This window comes from Botrytis cinerea, chromosome 7, assembly GCF_000143535.2.
Source record: "Botrytis cinerea B05.10 chromosome 7, complete sequence".
Classification (NCBI taxonomy): Eukaryota; Fungi; Ascomycota; class Leotiomycetes; order Helotiales; family Sclerotiniaceae; genus Botrytis; species Botrytis cinerea.
In genome coordinates this window covers 1,683,203-1,696,057 of record NC_037316.1, presented here as the reverse complement: position 1 = coordinate 1,696,057, position 12,855 = coordinate 1,683,203, and the positions used below count along the sequence as shown (strand labels likewise).

General features: G+C 43.6%; 4 protein-coding genes across 6 annotated transcripts; 2 read left to right on the top strand and 2 right to left on the bottom strand.

The window, feature by feature from the left end:
- The first annotated feature begins 787 nt into the window (after window positions 1–787).
- Window positions 788–2,563, top strand: Bcatp3. The gene is made up of 4 exons (XM_001554046.2): window positions 788–1,039; window positions 1,147–1,724; window positions 1,782–1,915; window positions 1,967–2,563. Exons 1-4 carry the CDS (start codon window positions 984–986, stop codon window positions 2,090–2,092), a joined length of 894 nt encoding a protein of 297 aa, XP_001554096.1. The 5' UTR covers window positions 788–983; the 3' UTR covers window positions 2,093–2,563.
- A 1,768-nt stretch (window positions 2,564–4,331) lies between these two features.
- Window positions 4,332–6,681, bottom strand: Bcalg12. The gene is made up of 3 exons (XM_024694091.1): window positions 6,443–6,681; window positions 5,940–6,386; window positions 4,332–5,876 (listed from the first exon to the last, which is right to left on the bottom strand). Exons 1-3 carry the CDS (start codon window positions 6,453–6,455, stop codon window positions 4,441–4,443), a joined length of 1,896 nt encoding a protein of 631 aa, XP_024549880.1. The 5' UTR covers window positions 6,456–6,681; the 3' UTR covers window positions 4,332–4,440.
- Window positions 6,682–6,790: 109 nt separating this feature from the next.
- On the top strand, window positions 6,791–8,087 carry Bcyos1. Its single transcript, XM_001554048.2, has 4 exons — window positions 6,791–6,919; window positions 7,078–7,137; window positions 7,231–7,341; window positions 7,600–8,087. The coding sequence occupies exons 1-4, from the start codon at window positions 6,889–6,891 to the stop codon at window positions 7,653–7,655; spliced, it is 258 nt and encodes an 85-aa protein (XP_001554098.1). The 5' UTR covers window positions 6,791–6,888; the 3' UTR covers window positions 7,656–8,087.
- A 19-nt stretch (window positions 8,088–8,106) lies between these two features.
- BCIN_07g04660 (hypothetical protein) lies at window positions 8,107–12,286 on the bottom strand. 3 transcript variants are annotated; one of them, XM_024694089.1, is made up of 5 exons: window positions 11,549–12,286; window positions 11,185–11,435; window positions 10,908–11,045; window positions 10,838–10,851; window positions 8,107–10,788 (listed from the first exon to the last, which is right to left on the bottom strand). In XM_024694089.1, the coding sequence occupies exons 2-5, from the start codon at window positions 11,215–11,217 to the stop codon at window positions 8,649–8,651; spliced, it is 2,325 nt and encodes a 774-aa protein (XP_024549877.1). In that variant the 5' UTR covers window positions 11,218–11,435; window positions 11,549–12,286; the 3' UTR covers window positions 8,107–8,648. The 3 variants fall into 3 exon arrangements, with proteins under 3 accessions (XP_024549877.1, XP_024549878.1, XP_024549879.1); XM_024694090.1 differs by having other exon boundaries at window positions 11,793–12,286; XM_024694088.1 differs by having other exon boundaries at window positions 11,185–12,286.
- Window positions 12,287–12,855: the final 569 nt, after the last annotated feature.

Genomic DNA, 12,855 nt, shown 5'->3' with positions numbered 1-12,855 from the left:
CTGATAGTACCTCAAACAACGTAGATCAATGTCTGTATCGTGAAGTCTCCATGTTTGAAAATAATGCCAGCATTTCCTCCACAATAACTTGGACCCGAGTACCGGCAATGCTGAGTTCTTTCCTTCGCCCTACAACTCATCGTTCAAGCAACATAGTACCGTAAGATGCATCGCCGATGCATCTCTTTCGACTGTTCAATACTGGATGAATAACTCGAATTATCCCACTCTGAAGGGTGCCCGAGAATACCAATCGGATCACTTGCATGATGAGGCTGGCTGTTGGAGGTTGAGCACCACTGCGGGTATCCGAAAACTCTTTGTGGTCCACCCCATGGCTTCGAATATGCTTAATCAAACATGTGAGGATTGCCAAAATGAAGACTTCTGGAGAAGGACAAAAAATGATGAGCTGTATTCCTGTCATTCCTGTCATTCCTATCATTCCTGTCTTTCCTGTCGAAGTATTACACCATGCGCGTCCTTACCACCACAAATCACCGTATGACAGCTAGCTCTAGGGAATAGTCTGAGAATGACAGGACAGAAGAATCAATGCCAGAGTTGTGATCTAAATCCCGTACTCATTCATTGTGAAGACAACATTTGTGGTGTCAACATTAGCATTTATGGACTTGCAACAGGACCAGCTAGACTTCTGCCGCCTTCTTATGCACCGATTCAATCGTTCTCCAAATTTTTGCAAATCGCCTATGCCATCTTCAATTTGCGATGGCTTCATGTTGTCGACATATAAAATTGAACAAAATAAATTCCGGCTTTCCCCGAGCAAAATAACACAATCATATTGCCCACTTACAAACACGTGATCTACTAGCGCACTCTGAAGCTTTTCCCGTTGAACGACGAATTCCAGCCGAAATACCGATTTCGAATTGCAACAGTCAATTGATTCCTAACGTAATCGTGGTCATTTAAGCCTCGATATTGAATTAGTTGGTACCGTTCTTTTAGTTTTCAAGATGCTTTCGAGAACTGCCAGACCCGCTCTGCGAGCAGCCGTCGCGGCTTCCTCCAGGTAAGACTTCTTCCTGATGAAGTGATAGAGATGGGACTACTATAGCGGGGTCTGGGACATGAGAAAAATAGTGCAGGATATGGAGGCTGATGATATTGGGCCTGCAGACCAGTTGCCCCTCAAGCTGCCGGATATGCGACCCTCCGTGAAATCGAGGACAGATTAAAGTCCATTCGCAACATCGAGAAAATTACAAACACCATGAAGATCGTTGCATCCACCAAGCTTACCCGAGCACAAAAGGCTATGCGAGAGTCCCGATCCTACGGAGAGAGCTCCAACAGCGTTTTCGAGCATGCCGAGACCAAGGCCTTGGAGAGTGACAAGAAGAGATTGATTGTTGTCGCCAGTTCAGACAAGGGTCTTTGCGGTGGTATCCATTCCGGTTTGTCCAAGCAAGTCCGCAGAATGTTGGCAGCAGACTCAAATGCCGACATCGTTGTTTTGGGTGAGAAGTGCAAGGCTCAACTCAGTCGTTCCAGTGGAAAGAACATTGTCATGAGCTTTGCTGGTGTTGGAAAGGATGTCCCTACATTCGCAGATGCTCAAGCTATCGCGGATCAAATCGTTCTCTTGCCAACTGACTACTCCTCCGTTCAAATTGTTTACAACAAGTTCATCAACGCTACAAGTTACGAGGCCACCCCAATCGAGGCTTTCTCCGAGGAGGCTATTGCCAACTCCCGTAAGTTTTGTTTAAATTTGGATTAATGTGTAGGATAGTGCTGACATATTCAAACAGCCAACTTCTCCGCATTCGAGATCGAAGATGAGACCCTTGGTAACCTCCGTGAATATGCTCTCGCCAACTCCCTCTTCTGGGCCCTTGCTGAGGGACATGCCTGTGAACAATCTGCCCGTCGTAATGCTATGGACGTAAGTTTTTCTATCCTTCACATATTGATATAATTTACTAAACAATGTCAGAATGCTTCCAAGAACGCCGGTGACATGATCACCAAGTACCAAATTCTCTTCAACAGAACCCGTCAAGCCGTCATTACTGGTGAATTGGTTGAAATTATTACTGGTGCTGCTGCTTCAGAAGAATAGAGGGTTTGTGAATATGTAGACTAGTCGAACGACTCGCGACTCTTTTGGGAGCCGAGTTAAATGAGATTCCCTTTTGTGCCAATGCATTAATACCAATGCAATAAAAGTTGGAAATTGGTTTTTTGATGTCTCGTGTTTGAATGTTGTGCTTGGGGTGTTACCATGGGATTTTGATGTTGCAACTGTGTTTATTTGCTTCGGTTTGCTTCCATGCTATCGTCAGCTCTGGTCCTAAAGTCACCCAAGAACTTTAATGAATGATCGTCCTTCCAGTGGAGGAGCTCGGCTATTCATTCGTTATTTGCGTGCAATTCCGCTTCGCCTCTACTTTCTCCCAATGCGTGGCTCGAAAATAATACACAAAGTCGTCCTAGCCTCCCCTTTTTCGGTACCATAGATCAATTGCTGTTGGTTCCCACATGTTCTCGCAATATAAACTTTGCAAACTATAATTCTCTCTGGACTTCTTCAAGAGAAGGAACATGATGCTCATTGGTGGAATGAGATAGTTAGCTGCATATCAGCTGAAATTTGAGAGATGTGTGACAACAATAATATACATGTAAGAACATTGTTCAGTTGATAGTGATAAGAGGAAAACATTGACAAACATAGATACAGTATCATCATCACTATCACTACGGATAACGATATATACGTTTCCTTTCCGCTATTCTTTGTACCATTGAATCAATTGCTGGCTATTATCTTCCTGTGAATGGCATATCCATGGAAGGACCCATAGAGGTTTACAATTGCCACACATGGATCCTGGGGTTGAGATTAACTACTCATGGCTGATAGCTTGGTGTGCTACTTGTAAATTTCGGGCAATACACTGCAGCGAAGTTGTGTGTATTGTTTGTTTTACAATTTATGTGCATGTAAAAGGAGTGAGTATTGGTTTCCTTAAAGACCAGCAACACCTCTGCCATCTTGGAATGGTGACAACGTATTTGGCAGTAGCTCCAGAAATGTCACTATGGCTGTCAGAACTGGTAGATCTTGGTATAAGCTTTATTGAAATGCTGTGAGGCGGCGAATACGTCAAACTCCCCCTCAACACGACCCGAGAAAGTCACAATTTAGATGCTGTTGTTCTGTCGTTTGCATTGCTACTTGGTTGTTATTCTTGGTAATTGCAGTCACACCGTAACTGGTCCTTGGAATTATGATGCCACAGGCTGGGGTATCATGGTCACTGGTCCGACACGACATTCTCTCGATGGTCTATGTGGTTCATTGACGCGTCGTGCTTGCAAAACAACTCAGTATGTTTTATTAAAACACTAGGCAAAGAGGACGGGCATGCTTGGGTAAATTATACGTGAAGCGTGCGCTTGTTCCAAGAAATATCCAAAGATTGAGATCAATTCGACCGTTAATCAATGGGTCTATTTCTTTATCATAATCATCACCCCCCTTCTAATTCCAAGACTCTCCCTCGTCTCAACTGGGTAGGAAGTATAGATTGATACCATAGTTGGCTTTGAAGTGCTGAGCATATTTGAAAAACAGACGGGGGCAGAAAATTTCAAGGCTTCTTTCTGCACAAGAACCACCTTTTATACATTGTAGGTCACGATCCTAGGTGCAACATGATATGTTGCCATGTCAGTGAGTTGAGATATTAGAAAACAGGCACGCACGTTGCAGTAATACATGATAGTAACGACGATGGGGGAGATCTACGGCGGCGAGACGTTGAAGATGACAGTCAAAATGTGATGATGGCGACGAGCCACCACGGCATATCGTTCTTCTATACACTCTATAGTACCCACCTGACGGTTATTTCTCACACTCGAAAAAGCGAAGTGGATGTCGAGTAGCTGATTTATTTGAATTCGCCAGCCTCGTCTGTAGTGTCATCTGCTTTATTTTCCATGGGTACAGACACAAAGTCGAAGACCTACTTCATTTTGTTATTAAATTTATAAATCCTTAACTTCGAGATAGACTAATAGTATTATATCTCATGAAAAGATCAGCATTTCTCTTTCTAGCCTAGAAACCTGTTTCTCTCGTACGAACTGAACTATCGTAGAGATTATACTGCACTGACGATGAAAGCGGATGAAGTGAAAGTGGCAACGATGTATTAATGAATAGGGGATTGCTAGCGAGACTGACAAAGTGACGAAAAGTTAGTGCCGCTATTCCAGTCATCACTTGGGAGTACCATTTCTTAATACGAGTAGAAAGCGTGTCACTATAAACCTCAATGATCAGGTAGTGGTGGTAATCACATAAATCACATATACTATCGCTTCCCCATTCCAAAAGATTCCTCGATCTTATTCTTATAAATACAATAACGTAATTCCTGAATCACATCACGCCAACTTTCACTCCGCTCCTGTCGCCACTCCTTCACTAGTCTCCCTTTCACCTTCCTTAAGTCTCTCCTTTTCTCTCTGCTCCTCCTGCTCCTCCTTCCAATTCTTTTCATCTCCTATTCTCTTCAGAATCCTAATCCTCCCTTCCATCCTGGGACCTATCCACCACCCACCTGTTACTAATCTTCCCGCATCCCTAAGCAAATTATATGTCCCAAATTTGTTCATTTCTTCAAACATCAATTTTGTTTTGAGATCAAGAAATCCCTTCCCTTCTCTATTCTTTTCCACATTTTGCGTCCCCCCTTCCTCTATCCTCTTAACATCCTCAGCACTTGGGGCTTCTCCCTCTTCTCCAATAGTAACATTATTCGCCCTATAAACCCCTTCCAGCCTCTCCGAGAAACTGCTCCCATCCCCTGGTCTTAAGATCTCAATACCTGCATACGCAAATACCGTATCCAGAACGTCCCATTTGCCAATCGCCAAACCCGGTTCTTCCATCAACGCATAGTCGAACTTCATCCAGAAAGCTGCTTCTCCCAACTCGGGGGAATCTTCTGTTTTATCGTAGTTCAGCGTGATATTCTGATTTTGTGGGAAACGCAGTGGAAGAGATGGGTATTGTTGGAAACGGGTTATTCCCGTCATACAAGACAAAACATCCATATGGATTGTAATATTTCTATCTTGCGTGCGTTGCGTACGGGGAGACCTTGAGAGATCCTTGAGGATATGGGTATGAAGCTGGGAAAGGGCGTCTCCGCCTGGATAGTTGAGGGAAGATATCATTAGGATAGCCGATGAAGCCACGAAACTCAATGCAACGGATCCAAGCAAAGCCAAAGACCCGAATGTATAGAGCCAACTTTTCGAACGACGAGTCCATATATATGAAGCTGAGAGAGAAGCTGCAGCAGTAAGAGGTGGAACAACATAGATGATAAATCTAGACTCTTTGTGAGGTTGTAGACTATAGATTGCAACGAATAAAAGTGAAGGAACAATTAAATCTTTCGAGGTGTGCTTCGTTGCTGGAAGAGTCAAAGCCAGAGGATGCAATAGCAATAGAATCAAAGGATTCATTAGCAAACGCGGCAACAGCGAGGTAAAATAATGTAAGAAGGGGGAAGTACCCCACTCCGAAGACTTCCCCTGAATAGCATTAAAATAAAATCCGGCTAATTCTGGCCACAAGGGCTTTTGCCAAAAGTATGAATCAATGGGTACTGATACAGCAAGAGCTAAAATAGCACTCTGTATACCAGCCGGAATGATTGTCTTCAACGATATTCTTGATAACACAAGTAGATACGCCAATTGTGTGAAGAGTAACAGGGCAATTTCAGACCTGAATACTACACCCGCAAAGACAAAGAGGAGTATCCCAACTCTGGGTCTACTTCCTCCTGTTGCCGGAAGAAATTCTGTGAATGCCAAAGTTGCTACATATAAATCAGTATTTTCTTAACAATTCATTGTCAAGACCCTGAGAAAGTAAAACTTACTAAGACCAAATGCAAACATATTCGGCAATGTCCTCGACGCATAATAAAGCACATGAAATTGCGTAACTTGCAATGCCATATACCATCTTCCAACATCCACCCCAAAAGCCCCGGTCAACCCATTTCGATATCTAATCAAACATGCTGCATTGAACAATCCCAACACACCTCTAACAATAACCTGTGCATATTTTCCTTGCGTAAGCAGTATGATGGGTTTAGAAACTGCAGCCAGAGAAAGTGCTCCGGAAAATGTCCTCGGTACGGCCCCAGAAAAGGTGGTATGATCGTACGTGTCTAGAGTGGAAGATATATTTGAGATAGGAAGGCCATATGTCAGGATATCGTGAGTGGCTTGTATGTTGAAAGATTCCTCGACTTTGGTGTAGGGAGCTATGAGGAGGTGGACGAGGATTAGGGTAGGAAGGGAGAGGGTTAGAAGGATATCTAATGGGGGTTAGTATCTCAGATATAAAGCAAAAAGAGAGGCAGAATGAGCGTACCTATTCCCTTCATTTTATATATCTTTCTAAATAAAGACTATGTGCAAACAAAGAACGAGGCTGTTCCTCAAGAGCTATGAGAGCTCCAAATGAGGAGCAAGCTTCACCCACTCAACTTCCTTCTACAAGATATACTTCTTGAGAAATTGGCTAGCGAAAGTAGTTATTTACAAATTCAAGAGAACCATCATAGTACGATATCTCAACCTTCAATAAATAATCTCAATTCGAAAACCACCAGAAGAAAACAAGATATGAACAAATAATCCCCCAACATCACAGAAATCACAATTCAAGAGACACGCAGCCTCAGCCTCGTCTGGTCTGTGCACAATTCCGAGCTTGTCTGGACAACTTCACCTCTTCATTTACACAGCCTTGTCCATATCTAACCACCTCCTCAACAACACAATCGTATCTCAGCGCAAACCATAGAATCGCTCACAATGTTCTTCATATTCGGAAATCTGATTTATAGTATGTGCTTCAATCTCCTCCCATCAATTCTCCACACGCGCGCAAATACATACATGCCACTCTTTGTCTAGACACATGCGCATGCGATGTATAATATAATCCGAAGCATTGCATATCACACATACATCTATGTACTGACATGTTCTCCTTCCCTCTAGTAATCGTTCTTCTCACCAACGCCGTCGCAATCTTATCGGAGGATCGTTTCCTCGCACGCAGTCAGTCTCCCCTTCCATCCGCGTTACCCCCAAATCCCTCCATTCTAACCCAAGGTCCTCGCCCATCATTCTCTCCACTAACAAAACACATAGTCGGATGGTCCAACTCCGTCGCCGAACCAGCCTTCGGCGGAAACAGCGCAGACACGAGTATTAAATCGAAACTTGTGAATTTGATGACGAGTGTTAGGACGCTCATGAGGAGTATGTTTTATTTTTCTTTCCCTCCTGATCCTATTGCTGTAACACTGCGCATTCATGGACTTGGAGATGGGCATGTTGTGGCAGGATTTGAAGGGGGCTACAGAGGGAAGAGGAGGAGGAGAGCAGGGAGGTGAGGGGAGAAGAGCACGCGGAGGAGAGGGATGCAGGGGGGGGTATGATCTGGAGGACCAAGGCAAAGAAGAAAAGAGAAGAGGGACAAGCAAATCACCAAAACATCAAGCTAACACACCCTCATAGTCCCCCTAATAGGCATCAATTCCGTAATCATCATTTACGAGTTAGCCCTAGGATGATTCAATTCGAGTTCGAATGTACAAATCCAAAATCCCATTCTAGACAAGCCGCCACAATCCAATGCGCGCGCCAAAGAACGTGGATATGAAGGACAGACATTAAGGAAGGCACTGTGCAATAACAACTAAGTGATTGCGCATCGAAGATCGAGTATTGGACATCAAGCGTAATAATAAAAGGGTACTTTTGAGAATTTCAGACGAAAAAGTGGTCCCTCTACCGACAAAGATAGGGGGCAGTGAAAGAAAAAAGAGAGAAAGGACTCAAAAGCGCGTATACCACCGAATTGAACTGAACTGAATATGATTGGCGTTTTATGTATTTAAAAATTTAGTCATGCCAGGGGAGAAACGGGGGAGTTCGAGGATCAGAAGGAAAGGGGGGATTTTAAGAGATATTACAATGTTATCAGGCACCCTCTGTAGCCTCCACTGTCTGATATTCGATTTCTGATATTCAATTCTTGACTACTTGCTATTTACAAAGCGTACATCGACTAGCTGTATATTCAACCCACGCCTCGCCAAAAACTTTATAGTATATGTATAACAGATAGGTATGGTATATGAGGTATATGAGGATCAACAGAATATACAAGTATCATAGACAACAAATCCACACATTCTTTTCCCCACCCATTCCATTTCCTATTTCACCCAAACCCCTCTTTCCTATGCTCGCCTTCCTTTCCATAGCATGCATGCACAAATACGTGCAGACATGCAAGCAAGCATATAAAGTATAAATAAAACAAAGTTCAATATCAACCATGCGCGTCCATGCGAATATATTCCCACACTCAATATCCATACCAATTCCCAATCGCAAGTCTCATATGAGATCCAAACATTTCTTTCTCGAGGTTTCTCAATCAACATCAAGAAAAACAACCTAGCCCCGACCCCGACCCCTTACGCCTCTCCCTCATCTCCCTCATCTCCCTCATCTCTCTCTTCTCATCATCCCCTGCAAAAATGTCAGATAGATACATCCTAATTATCCACAGTCGGACTCCACATATTACTCTTCTTCCGTCCCAATCCAAACGAAAACCGTGCATTTTTAACCTTCTCATGTCTCTCCGGTGTTTGCGGGCCCGCCGTTCCTTCAACCGCCATATTGTTGCTCGATTCGGGTATATTGTTATTTTCTTCACTCTTTTCCCCATTCTTCTCCTTCTCCTTCTCTCCATTCTTACTTAAAAAGCCAAAGCTCTTTCTACTCATACTCTTACTCCCTTTATGACTTCTATTCAGATTTAAACTACCAAATCCCTTTCCGTCATTCTTTTCATTGCTATTCCCATTGTTTTCCTTTTGGATATTAGCTTCCGATTGTCGTCTTTTGATTTCTTCGATTCCCGTTTGTTTGCTGAGAGCCATAGCCTTTTTGGTTTCCGCTTCTTGTGCTACTTTGCTTGCTTTTTCGGCATCTTTGGTTGCCTTTTCAGCTTCCTTTCTCTCTTTGGCGGCAGCCTTTTCAGCGGCCTTTTCAGCAGCCTTTCGGGACTTTTCCGCTTTCTCGGCTTCTTTCTCGGCTTTCTTTTCTCGTCCCTTTTCTTCTTTAGATTTAGACTTGAAGGTATCAAGAGGTGAAGAAGGAACTCGAGTTGGAACCGGATTTCCTGAAATAGAAGAGGCTACCAGAGGTGCTGTTAATGCATGGTCGAGGGATCCAAATCCATTAGTATCGCTTTCGATTGGTGTGCTGGGTGTTGCTAAAACCTGTTTCGAGTTGGAGGATAGAGAAGTGCCATTTTGTTGAAGCTGCCCCGATGAAATATCTGCTACATCAGAAGCGGAAGCGATTAAATCGAGACCTTCAGCTTCTTGATCTCTTCGCATGGCCTCCACTGTAGTTTCTCGATAAAATAAAACATAGGCGCAGGCCTGTCCTGGTTTATCCCCAAAGAATTGTCGTACAAAACTTTTATCTACCGGTTCTACCATCTCGTCGTCAAAAAGTAACCATCCTCTATCTTCAGTCTTGATCACCGCAACATAGTGTCCGTGAAAGGCGTTTGTGCCAATATGTACAACCACGGCATAAAGTTCATACAGTCGATCAGGATCCTCCGCATCATCAGTTGTGTTGAACATGCGTAAATGATATGGATAGTTGACAGTGTAAAATAACTTTTGTAATCGGGTCAAATCATCAGTCCACTTGAATCTCTTCAGGTGAAGCACTAAAACTTTTGGTAAAGTTTTGATCTTCATGCGTTTCTCTGCTTCCTGTAAACCACCGCAGGTATCGCAATGGAATTTATTCTTCTCGCATAGCATTTCCTCCGCCGAAAACTTTTGCAAGCAAGATGTAACGGAAGAGTTTTTCTCCAGATCAATTGAAAGGTCCAGGAATGTCTCATCGCGCTGTGATGTAGTTTCGCATGTTAAGCATTTCGTTTCCGAGACCATCTTTCCTTCAAATATATCATGAACCCATTTCGTTCCTGGAGATTGCGCTCCACTTGCCAAGCCCATGGAATCTGCAACAGATCGCACGGCAGCTGTCATTGAATCATTAAGTCCTTCCTTTTCTTGAAGCGCTACCGAGTCCTTCAAGTGTCGAGCATTGTCTTCGACGTTGTTGATAACTGCATTAAGCATCAATCCATAAAATTCGTGAGCATCTTGGTGCATCGATGTCCGAAACATCTCATTGTCTCTTCTGAAAACTTCCAAGAACCTTTGGGGGCTTACAACACCTGTCCGAGAGGGATGTGATATCATGGCCGCAAATATATCCTTCAAGGCTGTAAAAGTCGTTTCCTCCATGCCATATGAACTTGCATGTTCCGTGGTAATTTCTAATATTGGGCCTGTCATCATCGCATGTTTCTTCTTGTATTCGGGCGAATCTGGCTTATCTTCTGGTCGAGTACCTGGTGCGCCAGGTCCGGGTTGGCCAGAGTTCACGGCTTGTCTTCTTTTCAGGGCTTCGGCAGCCGATATGCCTTTCGGTTTGGCCGTCGATAATGGCACTCCGTTTGGTGGCGGAGCTCTCGTTGGAACAATTAACTTTGGCAAGTGTCCATTGGGGGTATCAGAAGGGGAATGCGGAGGGTATTTAACAACATTTTCTCTAAACGGGACTGAATAGTATAGCGCCTGTAAAATCGAATTGGCATAACTGAGATGCATTAGTATTGTTGAGATGGGATCAATTTCAAAAAACGAACCATGTATTTCCGAACTAATTTCACGAAGTTAGTATAAAGCAATGGGGAATAGATTTGAGGAAGAGCATACATTTTCCAAACCAAAGAATTTGTCACTTCCGTCCGGCCGTATGGGACCTGCATTCTGTAACATCTTCACCAGTGGAGTAATTTCGGGCTCAGGCTCGACATCTTGACCTTTTCGACCTGTGTTTCCATTCCTGTCCGTCTGTACAAAAGCCCAATTGTCAGTAAATGATACTATTCAGAAAGTCCTCGACCCTGACTGCGCCGGAACTCCTCCGCGGTGATAGCAGACCGGCATCATTCCCCCACAGCATCAAGACGAAAGGAAGGAATTGACTAACAGCAGGCGAAAGCATTCGAATTATAGACGTCATATTTCTGGTATTCCAACCTCGTCGGAGATTCTCGACCTTGTCGTTTACCGTTCACGGTTCGCGCGGCGCGACGGGGAAACCCAAAAAGTATGAAGTGGCTATCTTGAGTTGTACTCATGCGCAAATGGTTTATTCGAATTCGAATAATTTGTAGCAGAATTGATCTTCATCTGCAGAAAGCAAAGCAGGCTTAAAAAGGAGGATGCTGAGATGGTTCGCTGATTCTAGTGAGTATTTGCACCAATGCTGCACATCAGAGGCGTAAAACGTGGGGTGGAAGCCTTGTCTCTTCAGGAGGTCAGATTTGTGAGAATTGATTGGAATGATTTACCAATAATTGATAATATATGTGAATGTGATCAAAAGACCCCAAGATCAGAGGATACAAATGGATATGTGTGGATTGAAATGTGTGTAAGTGTAAGTGTAATAAGTGCATGTGTATGTGTATGTGTGCTGTAGATCGTCTGGATCCGAATCTGAATCCGAGTCTGAGGAAAGATTGAACGAATAAATCTAGTGGAGATAATGTAGCACTAGCACCTAAGATGAATGGGGTAAAGAGAAAGGCGTACCTGTAGGATGGATGGGATGGATGGACGGCGTGTGAAGAAGTTCCTAGGTTTGGTTTGATCGAGCCTTGGTCATGGCTTGGACTTGGATACTTCGATGCTTGAAGGATGGGGAGGGAGGGCGCGCGCGCGCGAGAGAGAGAGAGAGAGAGAGAGACAGAGAGAGACCATTGAATGACCTAAGCTTCTTTGGCTTCTGCTCTACCCATCCAAGCCGTCTTCCAAGTGAATGATCAATCTGCGATGCTCATAACTATGTTGTAATAAGAAATGAAAGGAGAGGCTAATATAAGAGAAGATATATTGGATATTGTCGGATTTATTACCTGGGTCGTCGGTACACCAGGTAGGCAATTGTTCACATTCCAGAAAATATCTAATTACCAAGGTACATCAATGACAATACATCAGCTAAAACTACTTGCTCACTAGCATCGTAAAACTCCAAACTCTAACTCACAGTTGCCAACGCTTACTGGTCGCTATAATGGCTATTCTATGTGGATGAAGACGACTAGGAAGATACTATCGATTTACATGGTGGTTGAGTTGAGTAGACGCTTTTACCGAGGATTTGGTACATTATACATGTATTATACATATCTATCGATTAGCATTCTAGATTGTGCCTACAATGAACTCGATATCTTTCCTCACACTTCTAGCCCTCCAATTTCCTGTGAATTGGCCGTTTCTTTTCCACGGTATTGTACCTGCACGTTTAAATTAAAAAGAGAGGATGCTGAGGTGTCAATTAACCTACCTCTAAGCTGTACCACAAGCCAAGCTTCCTTTGACGAGGAAGAAGTGAGAGAGAAGGTCGAAGGAAGCTGCAACTTTGCAACACTCCCCGATGCAAGTCAAAAGCCACCGTCTACAATGAGCATCCCTCTACGGGTTCGTCCCACCAAAGAATGTTATGAATATGCATCTCATCCCTTCCATACCCAATCAATAAGAATCCTTCTGCATCTCTTACTTCTGCAGGATCCAAACCGATACGATACGCCTTCGCCTTCGCCTGCTCGCATAAAGGTACCTAGCACCTACTTACACTGACCTACTT